Here is a 27045-nt window from a genome sequence, read left to right as displayed (position 1 = left end):
TGTTTTTGATATATTTTGTTAAATGTGGAATTGAATATTATTTGTTTAATAATGATTAAATTGACTGGGTGATTTTATATTTTATTTAATGCATATATTAAATTTTTTATTTAGTTTAGTGTTCAATAATTACTAGTGCATGTATTTGTAAAATTAGATTTATTTAATACATATACTTTGTTTTGATGTAAAATTAGTTATTATTACTTATTACATTTATATTCAATAATGCATATATTTTATTAATTGTAAAAACTGAAAAGTATACACAGTATAAAATTTACTGTATAAAATATATATAATTACTAATTAAACATAATTTTTTTATATTTTTACATAAAACTGTAATTCCAATCCAACCGATCGGTCCAAACAATTCAACTGATACAATCAAAACCAGTACTTAAAATAATTTTTATCCCGCTCCGATTTTGAAAACCTTGTGACAAATAACAATGTTCCTGTCAAATTCTCGAGACCAAACCAAACTATACTAGCATCAAGGTTATAAATTTTCCATTTCACTATCACACAAAAGAAATGTGTACGGAAAGCTTATAGTATCAAGGGGCATTATCCTCGTAGTGTGGATGACAAAAATATATTTTAAAAAGTAGAAGAGACTTTATTTGCCATCTTTCTCCAGTCAAAAGTATGAACACTTTCATATGTGCATATGTAGAGAAAGATAACAATCGCAAGAACCATAAGAACGTATAACAGCAGCTATTCGTAAGTTCGACACCCCAAACATCTCATCTCAAGGCCTCAAATGTTGGACATTCTCACTAGCTTACTATAAAGAATGCGATCATCTCTGCCAGTGTTGCTCTCGAGTAATGCACTTTGCACAAGTTCCTAATTTACCACAGTTCCCAAACATGAGTTAGTGAAATTTATATTCAAAAATGTAATTTAGGTGCCAGAATTCATATTCTCACCTTGACATATCGGTGGGAAAGGAACTTCCCCAAGTTATGGATAATCAACCTCATGTCTTCAACCTGAAAAGCCAAGAAATTCACTATACAACTATTTCATGTGATCAAACTGGACAAGATAAGCAAAAGATTTTACTTACCCTTATGTAGCCAACAAGATTCCGGTCAAAAAACCTGAAAGCCTGAAGCAGAAACGAAGAGTTTATAAGTGAAGAAGAAATACCCCCTCTTACATGCCTAATTTGTGGTATGGAGTATGAAGATTTGCAAGTCCAGAAAAATACCTGTAATAGTTCCTTATCAACATTGTCTTTCTTCTCTGTCTCTACCCTTCTCTCTCCTTTTTCATCCATATCTACATCAGACATATGTTTTGTCTCTGTATCTTCCATATTAGTTTGCTCCTTGGGAGATACATCAGCTTCATCCTTCAAATTCTCATCCTCCTGACCCGGCTCAGCATTTGTATCAGTTTTATCATTTTCTTCGTCATTCTGTAGTAAAAGATGTGCCCAAGCTTATTAGTAAAAGCCAATATTCAAATATAAATTAGATATACTATTCACCAATCAAATAGTAATCAACCGAAATATAATGGAAATAACAGAAATGTGTGGGAAAAACTTAATTGAAAGGTGTAAATCTACGTCCCAGGTTGTAATGCTTTCTTTACAGAATATGTATATACATCTTGGACATTCTGAATAGATTATATTAAAAGAACATTTTTTTTTCCCTCAATATTGATACATGAGAATTAATAAAAAAACAAAGATGAAAAAATCTAGAAAAACCTACCTCATCAGAAGAGTTCTGTTGAGAACTAGCACCTTCCAATTCTTCACATTCTTCGGGATCTTCCTCAGGACCTTCCTCTTCTGATTCCACTTTTAACTTAGACTCATCCAAATGACCAACAGAAATTTCCTCCTTTATCATAGCTTTTTCATCATCTGGTTGCACCATATTTATTGTTTCAGACTCTGTAGTCTTATTTTTTTCGGTAAGCTCGTTTGTTTTTGGACGCTTTACTGATGAATTTTTTTCATTTTCCTTCAGCTGGACTTCATGCCGTTGCCTCTTACGTTGATTCCTTTCCGCCAGAAATTTAATGCGTAGTCTCTAAACATGAACAGTGATAAATGGCCATGATAAGGAATCAGATGATATACATCAAAAGAATCAAGTCAAAACAAACCTGGAGAAATGCTAAAAGACGACAACCCATTTGATGCTGAAGCATTTCATACAGTGTTTCTGCAAATAATGAAAGCTACAAAAGCAGAAAGAACATTATTGGCATGAGAAAACCTGCTGCTAATTCATTTCAAGTACTTTGGAGGCCAGATAGAATGCCTTGGAGGCCCAGATGGGAGTCATAAAACTACTGTATACGAAGCAGCAAAGAGTAAAAACAGAAAAACCTACCTCAAAAGATGATTCTTCAATATCCTTGTCAGTATAGTCCAGAAGTGTATCCAGAGAGACTGACAATGAATGCAGCTGTGGCAATAGGAACACAAAATTAGAAAAGATGCATATGCAAAATATTTCTTTATACCACTGTTCCTAAATCATAATCTACTTACCTTAGAATCCTTGTTCCATTTAGTCTGCAGAATCAATCCAGGCTGCCGAGGAGGTTCTTCAGGCTTTCTCTTTTCTTTAACTTCTCTGGAATTACTTCTAGAGTCAGCCTTTCCATCCTTATCCTTCTGTGCCTTTTCGTCCTTTAATTTTTCCACTTCTTTAGATTTTTCTCTCTTCCCATTATAATTATCCTTCGGAGAACCATTTTCCTTCCCAGACTCAGTCTCTACATCAGCTCCCTTTCCATCTTTCTTATCCTCCTTTACATCATTGATTTTTATTTTGCTTGAATTAGTCACACCAGGTTGCTTCTCTGTTTTCTTAACCTTGTTTAGCTCATTCTCTGCATCAACTGCATGCCTCTCAGTATTTTCTGTTTGGTTCCGTGTCTGTGGTACCTTCTCCTGATCCCCATCATTATCTATCTTAATGTCAGCAACCCCATCAGCAGCTTTTCCAGTGACCTTCCTTTTCAGCACCCTCTTAATTATTTTTTTCTTTGCAGCTGTTTTCACAATGGTATCTTGAATAGCTGCAGTGCTGCCAGGATCTGAACTATCCTTTGGTTTATCATCAGAAAAACTCATTTCCCCCCCGGCTTTCACCTCAAGCTGAATGCCTCTGTCTTCATCCTGAGTAGTTTTCCCCAAGGGAACCTTTTTCACAACCTTCTTCCGAGCAAAAGTTTTAACTCCAGCAGGTTCAGCCACAGATTCTTCCTGTTGACCTGAGATCTCTAGTTTTGCATTATTCTCATCCAGCTTATCAACCTGGATGCTATCAGAATTCTCCAAACCTACTGCTTTATCAGTGACCTTCTGCTTGACAATCCGCCTAATTATCTTTCTCTTCCCAGGCTTTGCACTGCCAGCTGTCTGAGCACCAGCAGTTTCTCCCTGTTCTTTTTTCTCAATATTGTTGCCACCCACACCTGTTTCACCACCATCTGTTTTTTCAACTTTCTTGTTACTCCCATTACCTTTCTGGTTGGCTGCATTCCCTACCATACTAGAGCCACCTTTTTCATTTTTGTTAATATCAACTGCTTGTCCAGAAGATGAAGACTCCTTTTTTTCAGATTTGTCCAACCTTTCAACATCTTTTGAAGATTCCATTTCTTTGTCTGAAATATTAATTTAAACAAAGAATATACAAACATTGTTAGGCGATCCCATCTTGGTCATTGAAGCAAACAGCAAAATTATGAATGACAATGCACTAAGAAGGAATCAATATAGTGCATTTACCTTTCAGTCTATTCTTCTTTTCCCTTGATCTCTGTAAGAATAGAATAGTTTCATATTAGTAATGTAAACATAACCATCATGCTCATGCTTCGTTTTATTTCTAAAAGGGTTTAGGAAAAGAAAAAAGCAATCAACAGTATGTATATGTATATAAATATATGTATATATATGCATGTATATGTGTGTGTGTGTGTGTGTGTGTGTAATCAAGATTTTCAACAAGCCTAGTAAGCATGTAAAAATCAAAAAGTATAAAATAGGAATGTATTACAAAATTGCATTTCAGACAGCACTGACTGGACATGCATGAAATGAAAACATGTGCACTCATGCAAATACGTTTGTATTTGTGTCTATCTGGGTACAAAATCCATTTCCTTCAACAACTGAAACTTAGAAAATATTATTTGTATAATACAGTTCCAAAAGTTGAAACCAACAAACCTCTCTTTTCAAAGAGAGTTGACGTTCTCTCTCAGCAATGGCCTTCTTGTGAGCAAGCCATTGTGCTCGCCATGCATCCAATGAAGGAAGACATTCAGACAAATCTGGAACAAACAACACGGTTACCTCTTTATGGCTAAACAGTCCATCCTTGCCAACTCTATCATAGTGTATCTGCAGTCTCCCAGTAAAGAAGCAATTGAAATTAGCTTTCTAACATAGAGAACACATGTAAGTAAATCCATAAAACAACAAAAGCCACCACTATTCTCATCCCTCCCTGTCCACACACACACAGCCCCTTATAAAATATAAAGAAAGAAAGAAAGCATCAAATAGACAAATTTTAAGTCAAGTAATTATCGCTAAGGAGAAACAAGCTACCTCAACAAACCGATTCCAATTACGACAATGCTGCAAATCAAGTTGAGCCACATCCTTTGCATATCTACGAAGTAAATATCACAAATTGATAAAAGCATCACAATAGTATATTTCTATGCAATCAAGCAAGAAGCAAATAAACAAACCTAATAGCTGTTTGAACTAGAGAGGAATCATCAACTGAAGGCTGTACACCATCAGCTAAATGCCATGGTCCACCAATTGCCATAAAAGAGTGATCCTTCTTAAGAACAGCAAACCTAAGAATATTGCAAATATGGGGTATGCGGTCATCAGAACTCTTTTCAGATGACAGCTCTTCAAAAGCATTCCGACTAAGTCCACTCATCAAAATGATCTGAAACAGCAAGACAAATATTATTACTCAAAACTAACAGACCATTAAAGCAGTTATGAACATTAAATCTCAGCAAAACGCCCAGAGAGAAAAATTTTATAAAATTAAAATCATCTATCCATCACTGCACACTAAAGAAAAAATGTTAACATTGTACAAATAAAGATGCAATTTAATGCAGTGGCTAAAACTGTCCCAGGTTGTATAACCAGGAAGCCCAAAATGAGCAATTTCAAATGGATATGTACCAGCAGCTCCACTAGTTCAAAACAAGACTAGCCAAGGAAATTCAACATTATCAATTGCTTAATTAGAACAAGGAATGATAGAAAGTAACCTCAAATGCAAGACGATCTTCCTTTATATCAAAGATAAATATGGAAAAAAAAATATTGTATTTATATATTTAATGTATACGGTTTTTCCTATCAACAAAAAAAATTAAAAAGCATCATTTTCAAAGTACATTAAACATGCATTTATATCTTACCACATTTTACAAAATAACAGTAAGACTTCAACTACTTGCATATATATCTGTGTTCAGTTATTGCCCCCCTTTCACCCCTGAACCATCCTTCTAGGTTTCATTTAATTATTATAATCATTTGGCATTTAAATTGCTGGGATCACCATAATTACCAAACCAAAATGAAATTGTACATCAACCAATCCCGATTGTAGACTCCAAGCAACCATTAGTTAAGTAGTGGCCGAACAACCCAAACGGTAAAAAGTCATATGCTTAACTTCACAGATCCTGTCCTATAAGCAATAATCAAACAACACAGGCAGCTCACAAGGAACACAAATATGGTATGTTGCTCCACCAACCTTTTATCACAAATCCATGGGGCAACACATGAATTCAAGATTCCATGCTTTTAGAAAAAAGCATCAACACTTTAAATATTAGTTATATATTCATGGCTAGACACAAACCATAAAAAGCATTAAAAATGACCAATTTAAATCTAATAATTGCTCAAGAAAAAAAACAAAATATAATATCCAATAAACTCTGCAAAAAATAATCTCAACTTAGGCTGAAGAGTATTATCAGAAGAAAAGCTCCAAATTGAGTCACATCATCTTGGCGTCAACTTTTCATGCAATGAAATAAAGAATCAGGTGCATTGAAAGTATGAAAAATTACGAACAAATCTACCTTCGCATTCCATACTGTACTTCCGTGTTCTGTACTTTCGTGTTCTGATACTGCCAGTTCTTCAGTCAAAGGCTTGGTTGACAGCTCTTTTGGGTCATCTGCAGTCTCTTCTTCAACAAAATCATGCTCAAAACTGTCCATTACAGAATGCAAAGAAATATTAGACTTTTCCTCCCTTATAAATGCTTCTATTCTGTCATACTTTCCCAAGTATATTAAGATGAAGTTCTGTTCATCCAGTTGGTTAAACAAAAAGTTTCAAGAAAAGCAAAAAAAAAAAAGAAAATTTAGTCACAATTATAGTTGAAACCCTTCTGAGATTTTAAAACTCATTGCCTTCTTCTGATTTTATTCAGCAACCCAGTCCGACATAGAAAAATATATTATAGATGCATTTTTATTGACAAATATACAGAACAACATTGGCAAGTATCATCCAAATAAATATACATTCCAGAAAATATAAATACTACAACACATCCAGAAAAGTACAAAATAAATTAATGAAATCTATTTAACAAATATAGCATGTAAGGAATGATTACCTAACAGGAGTATGAATTGAGAGTCTAAGATCCTCCTTCGGCCAGTTCACAACAACCTAAAACAATTGGAATGACAAGTTAAAATCAGCATTCAATTATAAAAACTTATATCACATCCAATGAATATAGATTATAAACACATGCCTTGGAAACTTCTGGAGATACGAAAAGCTTGGGATATCTCTTATCTATAGATATATAATCTCTCTCCACATCTACCAAACCAGATGAGTTAACCTGCAAGATAGTATTATACACCAGTATAAATTACACATGCAATTCAGTAAATCAAACATATGTAATACAGCAAAAAAATTTACTAATAGAAATATAGTACTTCTGTCACTTCACTTTTCTTACAAGGAATGTTCCTCAATTGCAATATCAGTAACAATTTATCCTAATAACTTCCCAGCCCATCTTAGAAAGCATAATACCACACAATTTCCACATTCATGCGCTTTGAAGTTATAAAGTTTAGCAAGACCGTCCACCAAAATATAAAGGAAGAGGATTTGATCAATGCACGTTTCATTGCGAAGGAAAAAGAAAAGAAGAAGAATAGGAGAAGTATTATAAGAAGGGTCAGAAGCCCAATCGGACAGACAGCAGCAAAAAATCCCAAGAAGCTGGCATCAGACCTGAAGCCAAATGACCAGTCAGATGCTATACAAACAGGGAGAACTCCACCTTAAACAAAAGATTAAGAATTTGTAAGCACAGGAGATCTAAGCAAAAATGCTCAACCCTGAGCCGAACTCCAAAAGCTAGCTTTTCAGAAAGAAAATCCCAAGTGAGAAGGACAATAAGAATTATCAAGATGAAATGCAATCCCCACAGAGAAAGGAGAAGATCTGTGAAGAGGAAGCAGTTTTTATTATCATCGCATGACGAAGCTCTTGTATTGTTTTTCTTTACCTTGCAGACATATTCTCTCCTTTTCTCTTTAACTGGTGAATGACGCCTTCAGCATAACAGAACACCAAGTTAGTTACAAGGGCTGCAAGATACACAGGGAGCTACATATTCAGAACTACACAAGGACATAAAATACAATATCAAGATCCACCTATGCAGAACTTCATGGCGTGGCGAATCTCGCCGTAAGGATCTTCTCTCCTTTGTCAAGGAGGGACCATGACGGTCCCTAGAGATTCTTGGTGGAGTTTGTTCACGCTTAGTTTCGATGACACGTTTGCGCACTCGTTCTCTCTCCTTCTGACGCTCCAAAGCACGTTCTCTTTCTCGTTCACGTTCTCTTAGTCGTCGTCGTTCTCGCTCCTTCTCCCTCTCTCTTTCTTTCTCTCGCTCACGTAAATGTTCACGACGACGTTCCTCTTCCCTTAGCTCAAAGTCTCGAAGATAGCTTGCTCTGTCACCCTTGCGTTCATCAATCCTTGGATGAACACCATGTGAAAACATACTACCCGGATAATCTGAGTCAATAGATGTAGAACGAAGTCCTTTCCCAGTTGCATAGTCCCTACCAGGAGGTAAACTCACTCCATAACCAGGGTTGGCAGAACTTGGTGGATACATGAGATCCTCCACATTTCTCCTTGAAGCTGCCCCTAATATTGATGGAGCATGTTGTCCACTGTATGAAGAAGAATTAAGCAGAGATAAATTGCGAGGATCGGCATCCACTCGCCCTCCGTAAGGCATAAGATCTTGAGTGGAATTATGACTAGCAGTACCCCTTGCTGCAAGATAATCAGCTTGTCTGCCAGAAATTTGTCAACACTCAGTGTAACAAGATACATATTACCATCTAGGACAGTTGCCAAGAAATTATCACCCCAAGGGATAGACCAAGTATATCATTTAAAAGGAAAGTTGGACATCGGCCATGCATTTATAGAAAGGGTTATTAACTGCAAGTGATCACTGAGAGCTTATAAAAAGAAATCAAGCTTCATTTAAATTGGTCATGCAGTAAATATAAATCAAAAGAAGATACCTGGAACCCCCATCAAGAGTGGAAGATTGCAAGGATTTAGCTTTCAGCAAATGTTCTTGTCGAAGCAATGATGCCTGATCGATGCGATCATACATCTCAGACTGACAACATAGTGATTAAATTTTAGATTCCAAGTAAATCATTAAAACAGGCCACAAGCAGATCTTATTCTAAAGAGTGAACAGAAAATAACAAATTCTTATAAAAGACTGTAAAAAATGCAACACCTGATGCTGATGACCTAAACCGACAGTGGCAGCAAATCGTCCAGTAGATTCACTTTGCAAGTCCCTTCCCATATAAGCACTCTGTCGCTCACCATATTGTCTTCTATCAAATGCAGGATAGTCAGGGATCTTCTCGGTAAATATTTGATCACCTTTAACTCCATACCCATGGCTTGATGATGAAACATAATCACTAGATGCAAATTTGGGTGAATCTGGTATAGCTGATGCATAACCACCACGACCTTCCAAAGTTGATGTTCCAGTCCCTTTGAAATGCATAGCTGAAACCTGCAAAAGCAAAGAATATCATAAAGATGTGTGTCAGTATAAATTAGATACCTAAGTCAGATGGCTGTATTCCAACAGTGCAATTGAAAATTTCAGTTTTTATGGTTTTAAAGCACCACAGGCAAGTACAAATGGGTTGTCTACCTAACAAAAGTGTTGAAATAATTTTGTATTGTAAAAATTGTATCAAAAACGAAATTAACATACAGAATGAGGAATACAAGGCAAGCAACATTTACAAACATATAGAAACAAAAAGGTGGAACAGAATCCTCAACCGTTAAACTAAGGATTTATAGTTATTATGACCACACCAACCAAAATGCTTGAAGGTGAAATTGTTAACTAGAACATTTTCAGGTTCAGTATTCTCAAAAAACCATATAGGCAATAGCACCTCTCTACGAAAGTCAACAGAAACTTTCAATAGGAAACAGAAAGCTGGTTGATGTGTCAAAAGTACAAAACACCTCAATTTTAAAATATATTATACAGTAATACCAACTCATGCAGCAGTTAATTTTGCAAGTTAATTCACTTCTCACATCATCATATAATTAAGGAAACGATGCCAAGTCAACGACTAGATGGGTCTGAATGCAAATTTGGGATCCCATCAATGTATGCATATCAATATTGTCTACCGTATTATATTTACTATTTTCTAGTTTCTTGATAATTAATTCTTTAAATGTATATTCAACATAAATAAAAAAGTAAATTGACCACTTATTGCAGCAGTGCTAAGGTTATTATGGTCAGCTTTGATGTACCAACATGAAAAGAGTTGTAGACGATGAAATTAAAATCACTAACCTGTTGTGTCCCACTTAAAGCCGCAGAACCATAAACTGAGCTATACTGACCCCCATAGTGAGGTGCTGCAGCAGTATGGCCTCTGTACCCACCAACTTCTGCCTCCTGAGAAGTACCTAGGACTGAGGAATGTCGTGAAGACAAAGAAACTTGAGAGCTTCCATCTGGCACTCCAACAGAACTTCCTGAATAGCCAGGTCCCAACTGCATTACATAAAATTCTTTAAAAAGGGGACCAATTGAGACCTCAAATTCCGTGGTATATGTGAATGAATGTAAATTAACAAAAATCAAATAAACATAAGTTATTCAAATTCAAGTATACAGCTGATTAGCACATGCTTCATGATGGACAAAGAATTTACATGCTTCAAATTGGGAAAAAAAATCACCAGCAAAAACTAAGTACAATAAACAGTACCGTATCTCAACACTCAATGTCTATGCATATGAATTTGAAAACAATCCAAATTGAGTTTATGACCTTTACTATATAGAAATCAGTAACACAAATAATTAATTAAACTTACAGTTTGTCCATAAGTAGATTGGCCCGCATAAGACGCCTGCCCGTAGGCATTACTCCCTCTAGAGGAATACATAATGCAAATAACACATATAGTTAACAACAAAACCTGCATTAACAACAAAAGCGTTAATCAAACAAAGTATTTCATTTTGTTTCTTTGCTTTTCTTTCAACTTTTCGGATTTTCTTCTGCTACTGCGCATTGGCATTCAAATTAGCGACAAAATAAAGAGGAAGATCGAGAATATTGGGTCAAGCGGAAAATTGAAAACAAAAACGTTAATTGGTAATAAAAGTTAAAAGTTAATCGAATAATGGAACTTACTCTGATTGATTCGCCGCTGCTAAAGTCTCCTGCTTCAGTTGACAAAATAATAAAAACCCTAACGTATAAAATGATAGTTTTAAGGACCGGATTACAATAAATAAGGCCAAAACATTATTTTTCACCCAATGTTTGTTGAAATTACAATTTTCACCTTTAAATTTGAAAAAGTCAAATACTCACTGATCATCCATTTCTATTTAAACCAACAAACAGGTGGGTCGGACCGAGTATACGTCGGGCTAAAACAACTGTAAAGTAAATTAAAAACAGATCCATTTATGCAGATATATATTTTAGAGATCCATACTCAACTTTACAGGTTCCATCATTATTTACAGTATGTGTTACAGAACAAATGGAGTAAGAAATAATAATAAAATTTTTCATTAAGATGAAGAGAACACATTTAAGAAACCATCTACTACCTTTATTATATCATGATGTTGGAGAAGAAGAATAGTGGATATGGAAAATTTTATCAATTTGGAAGAGGAATCCCTTCAAAGAAGAACAACCAAGGCCTCCATAAGCAAAGGGCTAGCCGATTATTTTCTGCCTCCACAAAATAGTTGAAGAACTCAACAACTTCCATGCTTGTATATCTGTGAGCGAAATAAAACCCCATTTCATACTTATCACAATATACATTTTCGGCAGAAGGCACTATATTGAATAAATATTAAACTAAAGAAAGACTGACATCCCAATTTCCAGTGTGAAATGTAAATCATTTGAAAATCCTGAAAGAGTTTTAACAATGGTGGCGAAAAAATTGTGTCGGAGAGAAGGAGCACAACAAATAAATAATCGCAAATAATTGGTATTACTAAACTGCTATAGCTGCACTAATTTTGAAGGAGAGATTGAAAAGGCAAGTAAGTGTATTTAAAGCAAGAATGGCAAATCGCAATAAAAAACTATTGAATCCCAGAATGAGTTGATGTGACCTTCAAATTTGGTGTAAAACATTTGGAGAAATAAAGATTGCGGCCGTCTGTAAAAGTATGCCATCGATGGGAACGGGAATGCGTTCAAAAAGTTAAAACTCATATCCATTTTCTTTGTGAATATAAGTAAATTTGAATTAAATCAAGCTTATTTTAAAAATATTCAAATTTGATTCATTTAAAAAAAGTGAAACTTAAATTTTAAACTTGAATAAAACTTTAAATTTGGTTTAATATTAAAATAACATCATTTTTTATGTGTATTAATTAAAATAATATAATTTTAATCAATTCATATTGATTTTTTTTTTTATGTTTATAAGTTTTATAAAGCAAATATCCTAAAATTTGAGATAAAAAATATTAAATTCTAAGATTCAAACTTATTTAAACTAATTATAAATAAACTCAATTCAAATTTAACCTTATTAATAGATAATTTATTCGATTATCAAATCCAACTTCTATTATTATGGTCTTTTAATTTTCAAACTATTATTATTATCTTTTAGTTTTCAAAATAAATTATCGATTTACCATTTTCTAATATAATGACAAAAAAAACCCATAAATTAATACATATTTACATTACATATTTATATTTTGTTTAATTGAGGGTACAAAATTATCATTTATATAAAAAATTAATTTTATACAATATAATAGTGTTAATTTATCAATTGAATTTACCAATTTACAACAATTTAACGACACAATTAATTAACTCATGGCACGGATTTTATTACATACTTTTTCATTATCATTTTTATTTTTGAATAAATATATGCATACACTAGACTCCCAATAATGACGTATGATATGTTTATTATTTTATTAATTTTATATTTTATTAAATTCATTTAAAAATTTTTTATTAATCTAATAATGTATTAAGAAATTTGAATAAATTTTAATTTTTAAATATTTAATATTATAAAATAAAATATGCAATACAATCTAAAAGAAAATTGCAAAATGTTAATAATTTTATTTAAAGATATTTTTTGATATGTGTTAAATGACAATCTCACTTTCTACGTGTTAATTTTACCCTTTCTCTATCTAAATAAATCTACATAGGAAATTTGAAACCATTAATTTTTTTACCATTGATTTAATATTGAATAACGTATTATATTAAATATGTTTGACTTTTAATGACTCTTTGTTTTATGTGCTCACTTATCATGTGTCAATGTACAAATGAACTACACCATCCAAAATTGTAAATTCACATAAAATTTCGTTTCAAATCGTATAAAATTTATTTGTTTAGTCAAGTGTCTAAATATAATTAGTCTATATTAAAATTATATTTTATTGCTCTATTGCATTTTCAGAAAACATTTGTTTTTAATCCCACACAATTTATGAAATAATACTTTTTTAATTATAAATAATTGAAAAATAAGATTTTGCAACACTAAATACAATAAATATTATATCCCTTTCTTTAACAAATTTTAATTAAAAAAATAGTTTTTAGATGAATATTTGGCTTTTTCGAATTTACCAGGAGAATTTTGTCATTCAACAAATCTGGAAATAGTCTTTTGGCCCAATAAATAACTTCTCTACTCAGGCACGTACCTTTAAGGGGGCGGGTTTGGGTACTCCTGCGGGGCTTGTAAGTTTATCGAATTGGGCTCGCTTTCTGGAATCTGGGACCAGAGGGCTGGCTGTGAACACAAATTCCTTTCTAAGAACACCCACCAAAGGTTAAAGGCAATTTAGCCGTTTGTGATTTGGGTGTATTTAGATTTTATCAAATTGCACCTGGGCTAGCGTTAAATTGGGTTTGAGTTGGCCGATGATGGTTTTTGAAACATTTGGGTGGGCTTTGTAAGTTAGAATTGCACTGGATTATACCCTAACAAAGTGATCAAAATTCTCCATTTTTAAATAAGTAATATTATATATATTTATTTTAAATATATAAAAAATACATATTTATATATATCATCATGTGATTAATTGTTATTTTATTTTTAATTCAAATTCACTCAATCATATAATAATAGACATAAGTATATATTTATTTATGTATTCAAAGTAGATATACATAGTTTTATTGTTTTAAAATATATTTTTATTATATTTATAAAAAGAAAACTCTTTAAACATTATTTAAGATAAAAAATATATAGTTTGTTAACTAGTTAGGTTCAGTTTCTTTTTTTCTTTTTTTTTTGGGTACTCGTTTGGAATTTTAAATTTAATTTGAGTTTATATTTACACTATTTTCCCACAATTTCAAACTTAATTTCAAACCTCCTACTTACTATGAAGCAAAAGCTTTTTATTTAAAGAAAGATGTTGATTTTTATACTAGTAAAACTAGGAAAATAAAAAAAATGAGTGGAAAAATAATTGTTATACATTGATGTTAAATACGTGGATAGATGGAAATATTAAGTCACTCACTAACTTTTTCATTAACAATATAAGTGGAACAAATTTTTTGAAACATATAAATACTTATGAATTTGTCAAAAAAAAAAATTCACAAAAATGTTTGAGTTACTTGATAGTATATGGGAAGAGATAGGGTAAAAGCATATTGTATAAGTGATAACTGATGGGACATCCAATTATAAGATCATCAGTAGAATATTTGAAGAGAAAAAGAGAAAGTTGTTTTGGTTTTCTTATGTGGTTCATTTGCTTAACTTGATTCTCGAGGATATTAGAAATTCATTTATAAAAATTCATGCGTTTTTAATTTTAATTCATATAAAAAAATTGTAACATATAAAGAACTAATAAGACTGACATAAACATGATTTGTAACCTCTTTTACATTTAGTTGCATTCTAAATAAGAAGATATCTCTTATATCAATGTTTTCATTAGAAATATGGGCAAAAATTATAAATACTACGACAAATATAGGAAAAAAGTGATTGGTGTTATCTCGTGTGATAGAAAATTTTAGAAATTCATCAGTTTTGGTTTGATATGTATGAATCTACTAATAGATGTTTTGAGGCTTAAGTTATAGATGTTGATCTTTGTAGGTTTAGAAGAAAAAAATGATGAAAAATATTCTTATGTTATGAGTTGTATAATAAAAACAAGCGTTAAAAAGAAAGAAGCTGGCGTAAAAATTATCTACTTATTTTTTATTTAACGCTTGAATTTTCTAGTATAAATAAAGTTAAGCTTTGAGACCATAAAAAAAATTGTGTTCAAAATGAAGCTAATACTTTACAATGAGATAATGTTTGCCTTTTTATATAAAAGGTTTATGAAATAAATTCTAAATTGTTTACATATCTCTTATGCAAAGTAATAATTAGTTAAAATCCATTAATATAAATTTTGTTCACATTATCGGCTTATCTGTTATCTCATTTAATATTGTAATGCCTTAAAATGTTATATTTATATTCATGAAACAATTTCTCATGAAATAATTTTATTATTTTTAGAAAGTATTTGTCATCTTCGAATAATCAATTTTATCTCTTTTCGCTTAGGTTTTTATAAGTGACATTTTAGGTTTATTGTGACTTATTTTTTAGCTCAAAATTGACTCTTTGAAAATTTATATTTGAAAGCCCATTGATTATGTGTACATATATCAATGGAATATAGTATCTAAATCATAATGAAAACGAACTTCATAGAACTTTTTTCTAGATTATGCATGTGATATAGTAAAATCACCCTACTGTTGAATCTCAATCAAAGACAAGTTTATGATATGTCAAAACTCTATCCTTAATTCATTTATCAAATTATCGATTATAGTAATTAGAGTTAAGTAAATAACTTATTATCTGTTATATTAAAGATTAAATGTGCTTATAAGTAAGAGAGTGAATAATAATAACATAAAACTTTTTAACGTGATTTGGATGATGATTTATGTACTTACATCCACAATAATGTTGTTGATTTATTGGAAACCGCTAGAAGCTTTGTGTTCCTTTTATTACAATTCTTTTTCTTCCTTCTTATCTCTGTGGTAGTATTTCATACTTATGGGGCAAAGAAGTAGAGTTACATGTAGATACGATACATGAGTTTTCCTAATTCAAATATTACTCTAGAGATTTGTTTATATTTTATTTGAACTTATAATAGAATAATTACAATGATAGAATAATCTTGATTTGATGAGAGATTGAAGTTTTCCTCAATAGACACGAAATGAATATATAAAAGGAATTTATAGATATCGAAGATGTATCCTAGCATGTGAAATTATTCCTCCAATCCTTTTTTAGTAAAATTTTATAAGTGTTCTTAAATGATTTGACAGTTAGGCAAAATGTTTGGACATTATTCTTATAACATTTTGTGTCTTTAGGTGTTGTATTGTGAGTTTGGTTAAAGAAAAAGTTTTATATTAAAATTATCTGTATTATCAATGAATATTACTTTATGTATAAATAATGATACATCATTATATAATTGATTAATTTTAAAATATAAATAAAATAATATTTAATCATATAATAATACATCATTTATAATATTACTTAAAATTCTAATAATATAATATAAAAAAATAAGAAAAAAAGATAAGTTTGCAAATCGAATATAAAAATTAATTTAGCATATTATTACTAAAAGATAGGACTTCCGACAAATTGATCCGAAGAGAAATGATTGTAAATGAATTTATAATATGATTGTGATTGTGATTGTGATTATCCATTAAATTATCAAATTATAATAATTACGATCACAATTATATTAAGGCCAAAGTACTTTTTCCCACCCCAGGTTTGCTGCAACTCTGATTCCATCCTCAACTTTTCAAAAATTCAAATATTTATCTATTAACAATTAAAATTAATAGATTTTGATAATTTAATTATAAATTATAAATTTATCTTTATTAATATTTATTATTCATACTCATGAAAAATCAAAATTTCTAAAAGAGTGTATTATTTAAAAAAAAAACATTTTCCCCTTACATAGGTTTCCCAGACTCATCTTCTCGTCTTCTCAAAATTTTCATCTCAGCCACCCCCTTAAGTTTAAAACATCACACTTACACCCTTTTTTTCCACCATTTTCTCCTTTCATCTTTTTCAGCTTCTCTCTTCATCTTTGGCTGACAAAGAAGTCCAAGGCACAAACGGTGTTTTTGACTAAGAAATCACATGAAAAAAGTCTACATAAATCTAAGAAATCGAGTTGAGGATTCATGTCTCCTTTGCACGTTCGTGTGAACAAATCAAAAAAGGAGAGGGGAAAGGAACCGACCCTCTCCTTCCTCCTTTGATGTGATGTCGTTGACCACCAAAGGAGGGTTGATGACACCCAAAAAACAAATGGGAGATCCAAATTTCTCTCTTATTCTTGACCAAAAAATTGTGATAGGAAAGCTAAAAATACCACTGGGGAGAGAGAAAGTGTCGACAAAGGTTTAGGGTGGGAAAAGAGAGTTATTTGAGACAGTGACAGTGGTCAGAGAGAAAAGAAAAGAAAACTCTATGGATTGAAAATAAAAAGTCACTTTTCAAAACTATAAAAATTGAGTTTAAAATGAAATTATCAGTTTTCAAAATCTAGAAAAAAATTAGATAAAATAATTATATTTTTTAATATTACTAACAAAATAATATTTTCATCTTTACAATTAACTTTAAAATGTATAATTAACTTAGAAAAGTAACAAAAGATAAATGATAAATGTGCATTTGAGTTTTAAAAAATGTTAAGGATGTGAGTTTAGGAATGCATGGAGCCTTTTAGCCTTATAATAATACTACTTAGTCACATGGCTGCAGATGGCTTGAAATAAAAATAATACCACCCAAATTTACCCATGATCCCTTAAAACAGTAAATGTTCTTGAAAATTTGAAATTTGGTATTTATCCAAAGGTCAAAATGACAATATGTCTCCCAAAGTTATGAAATAACAAATTCTTGGTTAATTTTAAAAAACCCAATTTCATCCTATATCAAAGTCAATTGTTAAATTTAGCCGTTTAAGAATATTTATGTTATTTTCTAAAAAATAATAATAAAAGTGTGTTGTAAGGTGTTAATGTTATTTTTTAATAATTTACTAAGGGTAAATGCATATTTCATATCTTATTTAAAAAATTATCATATCCACTCTATATATTTTAACAATATAATATAATTTTTATAATTTATAATATAATATTTATATCTTTTATTTATTGTATATTTTAAGGTGTAACAATCAAATTTTGAAACTCTTAAGAGATCTGTCAGGATTTTAAAAATTTTAAAAACACCAAAACTTTTTTTTTTAAATTCAAAAACCCTTTTAAAAATAGTTTCATAAATCCTTGGGTGGGACAAAGTCATTTGGCCTTATCCAAATTCATTAAAATTCCGCAGGTGGGGAGGGGTTAGATCCATTGGAACGGCTGAGATTCATAGAATATTCTTTCATAAGATAAACACGAAATTGACCTGACATTAAAATAATACAGTTATAATTAAGGGGCGATTAGGTGGCTAGATAAGAACCACATTTCAAATCCAAATACTTCAAATTCTTATCCTGTACGCGTCTATCTGCTAACGCCCTGTCACAACTACCTACGACGACCCTTCGCACACAACTCTTGTCCTTATTGGATAAACTATTTTTTATGTTCATTATTTACTTTTCAAAACAATACAATTTTTTACAATATCCAATTTCAGATTTCATTTGGCTTTATTTTAACTCCTAACAAGAAAATTTTATTTTATAAATAATATATAATTTATTTTAGATTATATAATAATTTTTTTATTAATAGGATTTTTCGTTACAAACTTATATGTACAATTTAAAACCTTAATACAATATAAATTACATTATTATAAACATTTAAATTAGTCTATAATGGTACGTAAAAACTATTTAAAGAAAATTTCAAAGATTTGTTTTTGTTTTTTAAAAGAACGTTGTAGAAGTGAAAAAGGAGTTTAGGATAAGAGCAAAGTGGTGCCAAACTATTGGATATCTGTAATGGATATTCACATACCATATAATAATAAATTCTTTTTCAAAGATGGTGCAACGAACCAAGCACTAAAAGTCAATTCAATTTTATTGAGCTTGAAGATTGAAACTATCTGCGTGTTGTTCATGCTTTGGCTGTATAGGCGAATGCCTGACGATAGTTACATGAGGAATTAGCCAAAGTCAAGAGAGTAGCCAATGACAATAATGCAGCTCACAAAACGACAACTCAACCTCAAAGATAAAAGCCTCATTCCTCTCATTGCAAACATTTCAAACACTTTCATTTTTCTCATCCCTTCCCTGGATAACCCAGATTTTATATTGGGGTAATCCAATCAATCTTTTTTTATTTTTATTTTTATTTTTTAATTTTGAAAATGGACGTGAAATCCAACGCTGATCTTCCACCTGGGTTTAGGTTCCACCCAACTGATGAGGAGCTCATCATGTATTACCTTCGTAACCAAGCTAAATCAAGGCCATGCCCGGCTTCAATAATCCCAGAAGTCGATATTTATAAGTTTGATCCCTGGGAACTGCCCGGTTTGTTGCTTTTTCAATCGGCTTTCTTTATTATATGCATTAGACCTTGTTGACGATTATGAATGGTTTCTGTTAATTGCAGAGAAAGCTGAATTTGGAGAAAAAGAATGGTACTTTTTTACTCCCCGTGACAGAAAGTATCCTAATGGGGTTCGCCCCAACAGAGCAACTGTATCTGGTTACTGGAAAGCCACTGGCACTGACAAGGCAATCTATAGTGGCTCTAAATATGTTGGCGTCAAAAAGGCTCTTGTATTCTACAAGGGAAGGCCACCCAAAGGAGTTAAATCTGATTGGATTATGCATGAGTATCGCTTAATTAGTGATTCACGAAAACAACCCAACAAGCAAAATGGATCCATGAGAGTAAGTATTGGTGTTAATTATCAAGTTATTTAATCTATCATCATGATCAAGTGCGCAGTTATGTGACCAAGTTGGCTTGTTTTTATGTGTTTCAGTTGGATGACTGGGTCCTGTGTAGGATCTATAAGAAAAAGCAAACGACAAAAACTTTGGATCAAAAAGTTGATGAAGAATCATGCTCGCAAAGGATTAATAAAATAGGATCCAATATTGATGCTATTGAACAACAACAATTGATGAAATTTCCAAGGACATGTTCACTTACACATCTAAGGGAATTGGAGTATTTTGGCCCAATTGCACAACTTCTCAGTGATAACACCTACAATTTTAGCTATGATTTCCAAAATGCTACCCCAGAACATGTTGGGAAAGTTCAACTAGGTGAAATACCTAACCAGTACACAACAGATTCTGGGAAGTTCCAAGTGAGCCCAAGTGGCATCGTAAACCAGACAGTATTTGTGAATCCAATGGTGTATGAATTCCAGTATTAAGTTAAGCATGGTGAAAGAACAAATAGATTTGTTAGACATCTGACAAATTGTAAAAATTGTTTGTGAAATACATGACTCATAAATTAAAGCTTTAGTAATTTGATTCACATATAACCTTTAATTGACTTGATCATATGATGATGAGCTAATATCCTTATTATATCTAGCTCTACAGCTATCAGATCACAACGTTTTCTTGTGCTTGTGAGTGTTGGATAAATTTTGGAATTATTAAAGGCCAAACGACTATTTCCCACCCAAGGTATGCTGTAATGACAAGTTTTCCCCCTTTAACTATGGAAATACCAAACACCCACCCATGGCCAGTTAAATTTAACAGAACCCTAACGCCTGAAAATTTTATCTCCTTTTGCCCCCCTAAAGTTTGAAAACAAAAATTTTCCCCCAGCCTAAGTTTAAGAAAATGGCAGTTTCACCCTAGGGTTTGGTTTTGAAATATCCGGCGACCTCTCCGGCTCCGTTGCCGACGGCTTCTCCCTCCCGAAGAATCCTCTCCTTCCGGTGATCGGTTTCCTCCCATTTGGAGGCCCGATCGTCGCCGGAAAAGCGGTGGGAGACGAAGAACTTCGTCGGGGAAGACGAAGTTCTTCGTCTTCCCAGACGAAGACGAAGCCGTCGTCTTCGTCTGGGAAGACGATCGTCTTCCCAGAAGAAGACGGTTGTCTTCCCTGGGAAGCCGATCGTCTTCCCAGACGAAGACGACGGCTTCGTCTTCGTCTGGGAAGACGAAGAACTTCGTCTTCCCCGACGAAGTTCTTCGTCTCCCACCGCTTTTCCGGCGACGATCGGGCCTCCAAATGGGAGGAAACCGATCACCGGAAGGAGAGGATTCTTCGGGAGGGAGAAGCCGTCGGCAACGGAGCCGGAGAGGTCGCCGGAGATTTCAAAACCAAACCCTAGGGTGAAACTGCCATTTTCTTAAACTTAGGCTGGGGGAAAATTTTTGTTTTCAAACTTTAGGGGGGCAAAATGAAATTATATTTTAGTTTATTTTTTAATATTATAGAGAAAATGACAATTTTACCCTTAACCCCGTTACTTTTAACTGGCCATGGGTGGGTATTTGGTATTTCCATAGTTAAAGGGGGGAAACTTGTCATTACAGCATACCTTGGGTGGGAAATAGTCTTTTGGCCATTATTAAAAGAAGGTTAGCTTGTGACGCTTACCAAACTATAGATCGTGGCCAAAAGAGAGTGAAAACAACGCGGGCGGTGCTTGGTGGAGTTTTGTCACGCATAGGCTAAATTGTCAATCTTGATGGCGATATTTTGGACGCTAATGGATTATTCAATCTACAGATTTTTATTTTTTGGTTAACCGTATTCAATCTTAAGATTCTTCTCTCCCTACAAAATTGCACAAGTAACATGGAATGTCATTTTTACAAGCTTTTTTTACATATTAGATGATAGCTATAAAAATTAACAAAATTGATAAAATATTAAAATTTTTAAAGAGAAAGTCTAAATTCAAAAAGTGTCATCATATCATATTTTAAATTAATTATAAAATAAGAGAACATTCGATCATATAAAATTAAAAAATAAATAAACATTTTTAATTTTCAAATAAATATAAGATGTATTTCAAATTCAAATTAATTTAATAATTTAAATTCAGAATAAAATATCTAGCATTCTTTGAACATTTTCACCTTGGCACTCACAATACAGCGTATGAAAACTTTAATACTTAAATGAGAAGATAAATTAAAGTTTTCTTCAAACAAATATTACCTTCCATGTATTATAAAATAGCCTCACTCTTCAAATAAATTAAGTATTTGGTACTTTATGACTAAGCCTCAAATGCTTATTTTAGGTCCCGTGAAAAATTTAACATGTGATGCTACGTGGGATAAGTGAATGATATGTCATGTAGGAAATTTTGAATGAGCAAATGATTGTTCACTTGGGTGAATATCTGTTCATGTAGTTATAATTGAAAAAAATTATAAAACACACATATAATGATGTGTCTAAAAATATAATATAAAAGGGTCAAATGTATAGACGTAAAACTATAAGAGATCAATTAAGAAATAATAAACTCTAAGAATGATCGATATGAGATTTTAGAAATTATTTTAATATTTTTAATATATTAAAATAATAATTTTTTAGATTTAAAAAATTATTAAAATACTCAATTTTTTATTCTCAATAAAAATACTTACAAATGTTTAAAACTCAAATAGGGTCAAGTGACCGTTCTTAACCCCTTTGGATCTGTCATTGGGCACATAATAATTGGATAAGACCATTATCCTTATATTTGTTACGTTTAGTTTTCACTCAAATTGATGTTGCAACACTAGTGATTCCGATAGTTTTTTATGACAAAGGGGTGAGATATCACCAGCAAAATCTTCAAGCTTGGACATCAAATTAGTAGGGAATTGTGTTATGAGTAGTGTTATGTATATAATTTTATGTATAAATAATAAAGTGTTATTATATAATTAAATAATTAAAAATTAAAGATAAAATAACATTAATCATATGATGACATATTATTATTTATGTATAAAATTATGTATATAGTTATATTTTTGTGTTATATGTCTATGACATGAGATATGGGATTATAGTTAATCTTATGCGTGAAAACAATCAGTTACTCGTGATAAATGACTCTGAAATATGTGAGGGTGATGATATATTAATATGTTTTTTATTTACGTATTAATAAAATTATATGTACCATTTTAAATATACATATTTTAAGTTTACACAATGAATATATAGATGATATGTCATTATATGAATGAGTGATTTTAAATTATCTATAAAATAATACCTAATTATATAATAATATATTATCTGTATATCTATTTTGTGTACTTAAAAAAAAAAAATATTACTCTTTATATATACACGTGTGAATTCCGACACAAATATGTGGAGATAATGATATATTACGATTTCTTAGCATTGATGTTTATTATGTGATTAATAGCATAGCTTAGAAACATGTTTTTAAGCTCCTATTGTAATTGTGAGGGTTTAAGAGTGGTTGCAAGAATATCACCAATTTGTCTTTAAAGCTATGTCATTGATGTTTGCTTGGAATTGAAAATGAATTAGTAACGCCAGACTTTCATTTGATGCATGTTTGACGTGGAAATTAAGAAAAAAATATGACGTATACATATAGAATAATGTTACATGAATCAATGAAATATATTGAAATGGGATATTGAATTTCTTATCCTTTTTTTTTTTTAAATCATGTATATATATATATTATTTACCTTAAACCTTAAATAAAAATACCACAATAGTAATCTATTTTTTTAAAATATCTCAATTGATGAAACGCATGTAAAAAGAAAGAATACCACAACAATAATTTTTCTCTTTTTTCTCAGCCTTCCAATTAGGGAAAGAATCTCTGCGATATAAAAAAAATTCTTTAACAGAGAAGACATCTGTAATTGAATAATAAAACCCATGAGAGAAAACTATTATAAATGATTCACTTTGGACACAAAAGAGGAAGAGATGAAAATTGTCAAATTTCTTTAGAGAATTTACATTTGTTGTAAAGATTTCACAACAAAATTATCTACATTTAGGTCAGTTTTAATTCAAGCCCTAATGTTATGTGTTTTCTTATTTAACAATTGAAAATCAAATAATGTAAGATAGATTGATGTTTATGACTTCATGCAAAATATAACTTTGTTGTGGTTTCATGTTGTTAGATTGTTTAATGTTATGATTTCATATTGTTGTATTGTTTAATATTGTATTGATGGTTAAAAAATACGAAAATTCAGTTTTAGATAAAAACCAGACGAAGCCTTGGTCCTACATGATTGTTTAAACATAAATGTTTAACACAACTATTTAACACCAACATCAATCTATTGCATGCCTTATAACGCCCAAGGATTAAACGTAGTTTTTTTTAAAAATGTTTTTAGGTTTATCTTAAGTTTAGATAGAAAAAGCTATATTTAAGATTCGCTATGAATGACAATGGATTTCATATGATAATAATATTACGAGATATGTTGATGGGAATGAGAGAGGGATATGCATTGACACAAGTGTTAATTTTGAAAAATTTATAGTGAGAATAAGTTATCGTCTAAGACTCGATTGAAGTCAGTCAAATATGCACGTATTTACCTTAGGTGATCAAGGTCCAATGAAGATTGTAGATGATGTTGATCTAAAGTATTTGATGGTTGAAGCAAGAAGTTTATGAGGATCGATCAAACTCTATGTTACCAAGAGTCCAATTGATCAAAGGGACAATTAACAAGTCAAAGATATTCATGAGAAATAAATGGAGGATCATCTGACAAACGAGTGGGCACAACCACAAAGTTTTTAAGAGTTTGGTAGGAATTATGGTGATAATGATAATGACAACAGCTTGGATGAGGATTATGAAGTAAAGGGTAATGAAGATGACACTCGTGGAGGGGATGCTTGTCTAATATGAGAAGTGCTAGGAATAATAGGTCAGGGCCCTCGTGATGAGGATTTACATACAAAAGTAGTGGAGACCTGAGGGTTGGCCACATGGGTAGGAGAAAATGTGCTGGGGGTAAAGGGATGCCATGGGGACATAGGGGAGTTGAGACCTAACAGTTGAGGATCGCGAAAACCCTCTAGAGGCTACCTAAAAGGCAGTAAGATGAATCGATAGGGTATCATCATCATTGTTCGAATTAGTGGACTTGTCATCTAATGATGCCTGTGATACTTATTCTCCCATAAACTCCAGATTTCGTATGTACCACTAGGAGTTGCACTCAATCTCAGTCGGATGCAATGTAATTGTAATCCCTTCCTGGAACATTAAGGAAATTTATAAAAATTAATGAAATGAAAGATGGAACAATAAAATATAAATCTATGAATGAGCAAATTACCAGAGGAGAGCTCTAAAGTATCGATATGTCATCCCAGGTCAGTAGTACAATTATTTTCCACTTCCACATATAAGAGACCTGATCAATAGCTTCCAGACGGACATAAGGAGATAGATTGTGAATTGTCCCATAAATCCAATACGAAATAATGTACAACATTTATAGTTAGTATTTGCAATTGTCAGTATGCATATTAACTTCATCCATCATGCGATACTTATTTGGAAAGTAATTGGGTATCCCAAAATATTGTAGCTAAGTAATGAGAGTGGACTCATATAAAACAAGTAGTATTGTACATAATACTAATATTTGCATTGTATGTCATTCCACATTGAATCAACTGTTCTGTTCCATGTCACCGTCCCCTATGGGTACCAATTAAATGCATATAAATTGTTGGCTAAATGCAAAAAATTATCAGATATTTTTGTTCTATTGTCTGTCCCTAATAGTCTCATAAACGCAAAAAACAATAGCGCGACTTCACGATGTCCTCGTCATTAACTCCTCAAATTTGATCACTAATCACTTACTCAATCTGCTCACAGGTTAACAACCTATTATTATCTGGGAAGTATTCCTCTCTCAATTGAGGCATCTCGTATAATAAACGTAGTTGGACACCTTTGTGTTCTCCCCAAATATCAGACCAATGACTAACGCAAACTTAATAGGGCTGAATCGAAACTCAAGACTATTTAATCTGAACAACATTTCTCTCACTGGGTTCTCGTGTTTAATCATACGAAGTAACATCGCATGCATCAAAACGACACTAAACCTTGACACCACCAAATCTAATAAGCATCTAAAATAGGTAGTTCGAAAAATAGCTCTCTAAGTAAGCGTTTGTTTATTCCTAATTATAGTCACGGTGCTCATCTTTGTCCGAAGAGTCATGTGTACTCAGAATCCGTATACCTCATAGAATTTGTACGTCCCCTTCTGGTAGTTGATTGTAAATACCTGAAAAATATATTAATTCGTTTATTACATTAATGAAAAATTAATCAATGATAATCATTAATAAAAAATTAATCAAACAAACTGGATTATCATTAAATTAATGTGGTTGACGTCAACTAATTCAGTTGACTCTGTTTTTCAAAATTAATAATGGTCGTAAAGTTATATTTTAAAATGGATTTTTTCATGAAATATAAACTATACATGAACACTGTTAAATTTGATACAAGATTACTTTTTCCCTTTATTTACTTTATTTATCTTTCTAATGAGTATTTCTAATATTTTCAGATAAATTTATTACAACTCTAGTTTTAGATTAACATACTTGAGTTTAAATACACTAATCTAAAAAATTTAAATTCAATCACCAACATACTTAATGATTTTCAATCTCTCAACTCAAGGATAAATGGGAGATTGAATAATTCTATACTTGATAATTTCAAAAAATTTAAAACTCAATCACCTATACTTAATTTTCAATCACCAACATACATAAAATAAATTCTACTCAATTAACTAGCTTGAGTAATATTTTTATAAAAAATGGATATATGTGAGATGTAAAAAAAATGATAAAATTAGTGGCAAAGGGTCGGCGGCTTCCACCCGTTTCAATATGAATTTAGCTTGAATTCAAATTAAAAAATAATTCGATTTAAATCAAATCGATATTTACATTGAATTACATAATTGATAATTTACATTGAATTACTTAATCAAATTCTGATTGAATTAAATTTCACACGATATAATTATGCTTCCATTTTATAAGGGGAAACCTCATTTGTCATTCTGTCATTGAGTCGTCGTTGCCAATCCAAGAGGTTTCTTTGTGCATGGGAAAACAATCCGATGATCTCTTATGCTATATATATCTAATACTCTTATGCTATATTACATGATCTTCATGAGAAAGCAAGCAAATATGCATGTTTTTGCAAAAACATGCATATATGTACATTCATGTGAATACATGGAAGCAAACAAGAAGCATGCAAAAATATTCTTAAAAATCTATTCTCTA

At 31.6% G+C, this 27045-nt stretch overlaps 2 protein-coding genes across 2 annotated transcripts; one reads left to right on the top strand and one right to left on the bottom strand.

The window, feature by feature from the left end:
- Positions 1-602: 602 nt before the first annotated feature.
- Positions 603-10916, bottom strand: LOC123216515 (protein SHORT ROOT IN SALT MEDIUM 1-like). Its single transcript, XM_044636943.1, has 22 exons — positions 10825-10916; positions 10502-10606; positions 9972-10175; positions 8865-9155; positions 8638-8738; positions 7747-8400; positions 7596-7641; positions 6822-6914; positions 6678-6733; positions 6133-6265; positions 4753-4964; positions 4607-4670; positions 4223-4396; positions 3779-3809; positions 2531-3654; positions 2370-2444; positions 2140-2214; positions 1740-2063; positions 1226-1435; positions 1082-1123; positions 942-1004; positions 603-858 (listed from the first exon to the last, which is right to left on the bottom strand). Exons 2-22 carry the CDS (start codon positions 10571-10573, stop codon positions 769-771), a joined length of 4134 nt encoding a protein of 1377 aa, XP_044492878.1. The 5' UTR covers positions 10574-10606; positions 10825-10916; the 3' UTR covers positions 603-768.
- Positions 10917-18879: 7963 nt separating this feature from the next.
- Positions 18880-20241, top strand: LOC123215298 (NAC domain-containing protein 2-like). Its single transcript, XM_044635334.1, has 3 exons — positions 18880-19271; positions 19354-19637; positions 19733-20241. Exons 1-3 carry the CDS (start codon positions 19106-19108, stop codon positions 20132-20134), a joined length of 852 nt encoding a protein of 283 aa, XP_044491269.1. The 5' UTR covers positions 18880-19105; the 3' UTR covers positions 20135-20241.
- The last annotated feature ends 6804 nt before the right edge of the window (positions 20242-27045 follow it).

This window comes from Mangifera indica, chromosome 5, assembly GCF_011075055.1.
Source record: "Mangifera indica cultivar Alphonso chromosome 5, CATAS_Mindica_2.1, whole genome shotgun sequence".
Lineage (NCBI taxonomy): Eukaryota > Viridiplantae > Streptophyta > Magnoliopsida > Sapindales > Anacardiaceae > Mangifera > Mangifera indica.
This window is presented reverse-complemented; position numbering and strand designations above follow the sequence as displayed.

Coding starts and splice junctions, on each gene's coding strand:
- LOC123216515 (XM_044636943.1), bottom strand. CDS start 10,573: ATGTATTCCTCTAGAGGGAGTAATGCCTACGGGCAGGCGTCTTATGCG. Junction 6,266..6,677: donor TCAATTCATACTCCTGTTAG/GTAATCATTCCT, acceptor TGTAATGGACAG/TTTTGAGCATGATTTTGTTG. Junction 1,005..1,081: donor ATCTTGTTGGCTACATAAGG/GTAAGTAAAATC, acceptor TTGGCTTTTCAG/GTTGAAGACATGAGGTTGAT.
- LOC123215298 (XM_044635334.1), top strand. CDS start 19,106: ATGGACGTGAAATCCAACGCTGATCTTCCACCTGGGTTTAGGTTCCAC. Junction 19,272..19,353: donor TGATCCCTGGGAACTGCCCG/GTTTGTTGCTTT, acceptor TGTTAATTGCAG/AGAAAGCTGAATTTGGAGAA. Junction 19,638..19,732: donor AGCAAAATGGATCCATGAGA/GTAAGTATTGGT, acceptor TATGTGTTTCAG/TTGGATGACTGGGTCCTGTG.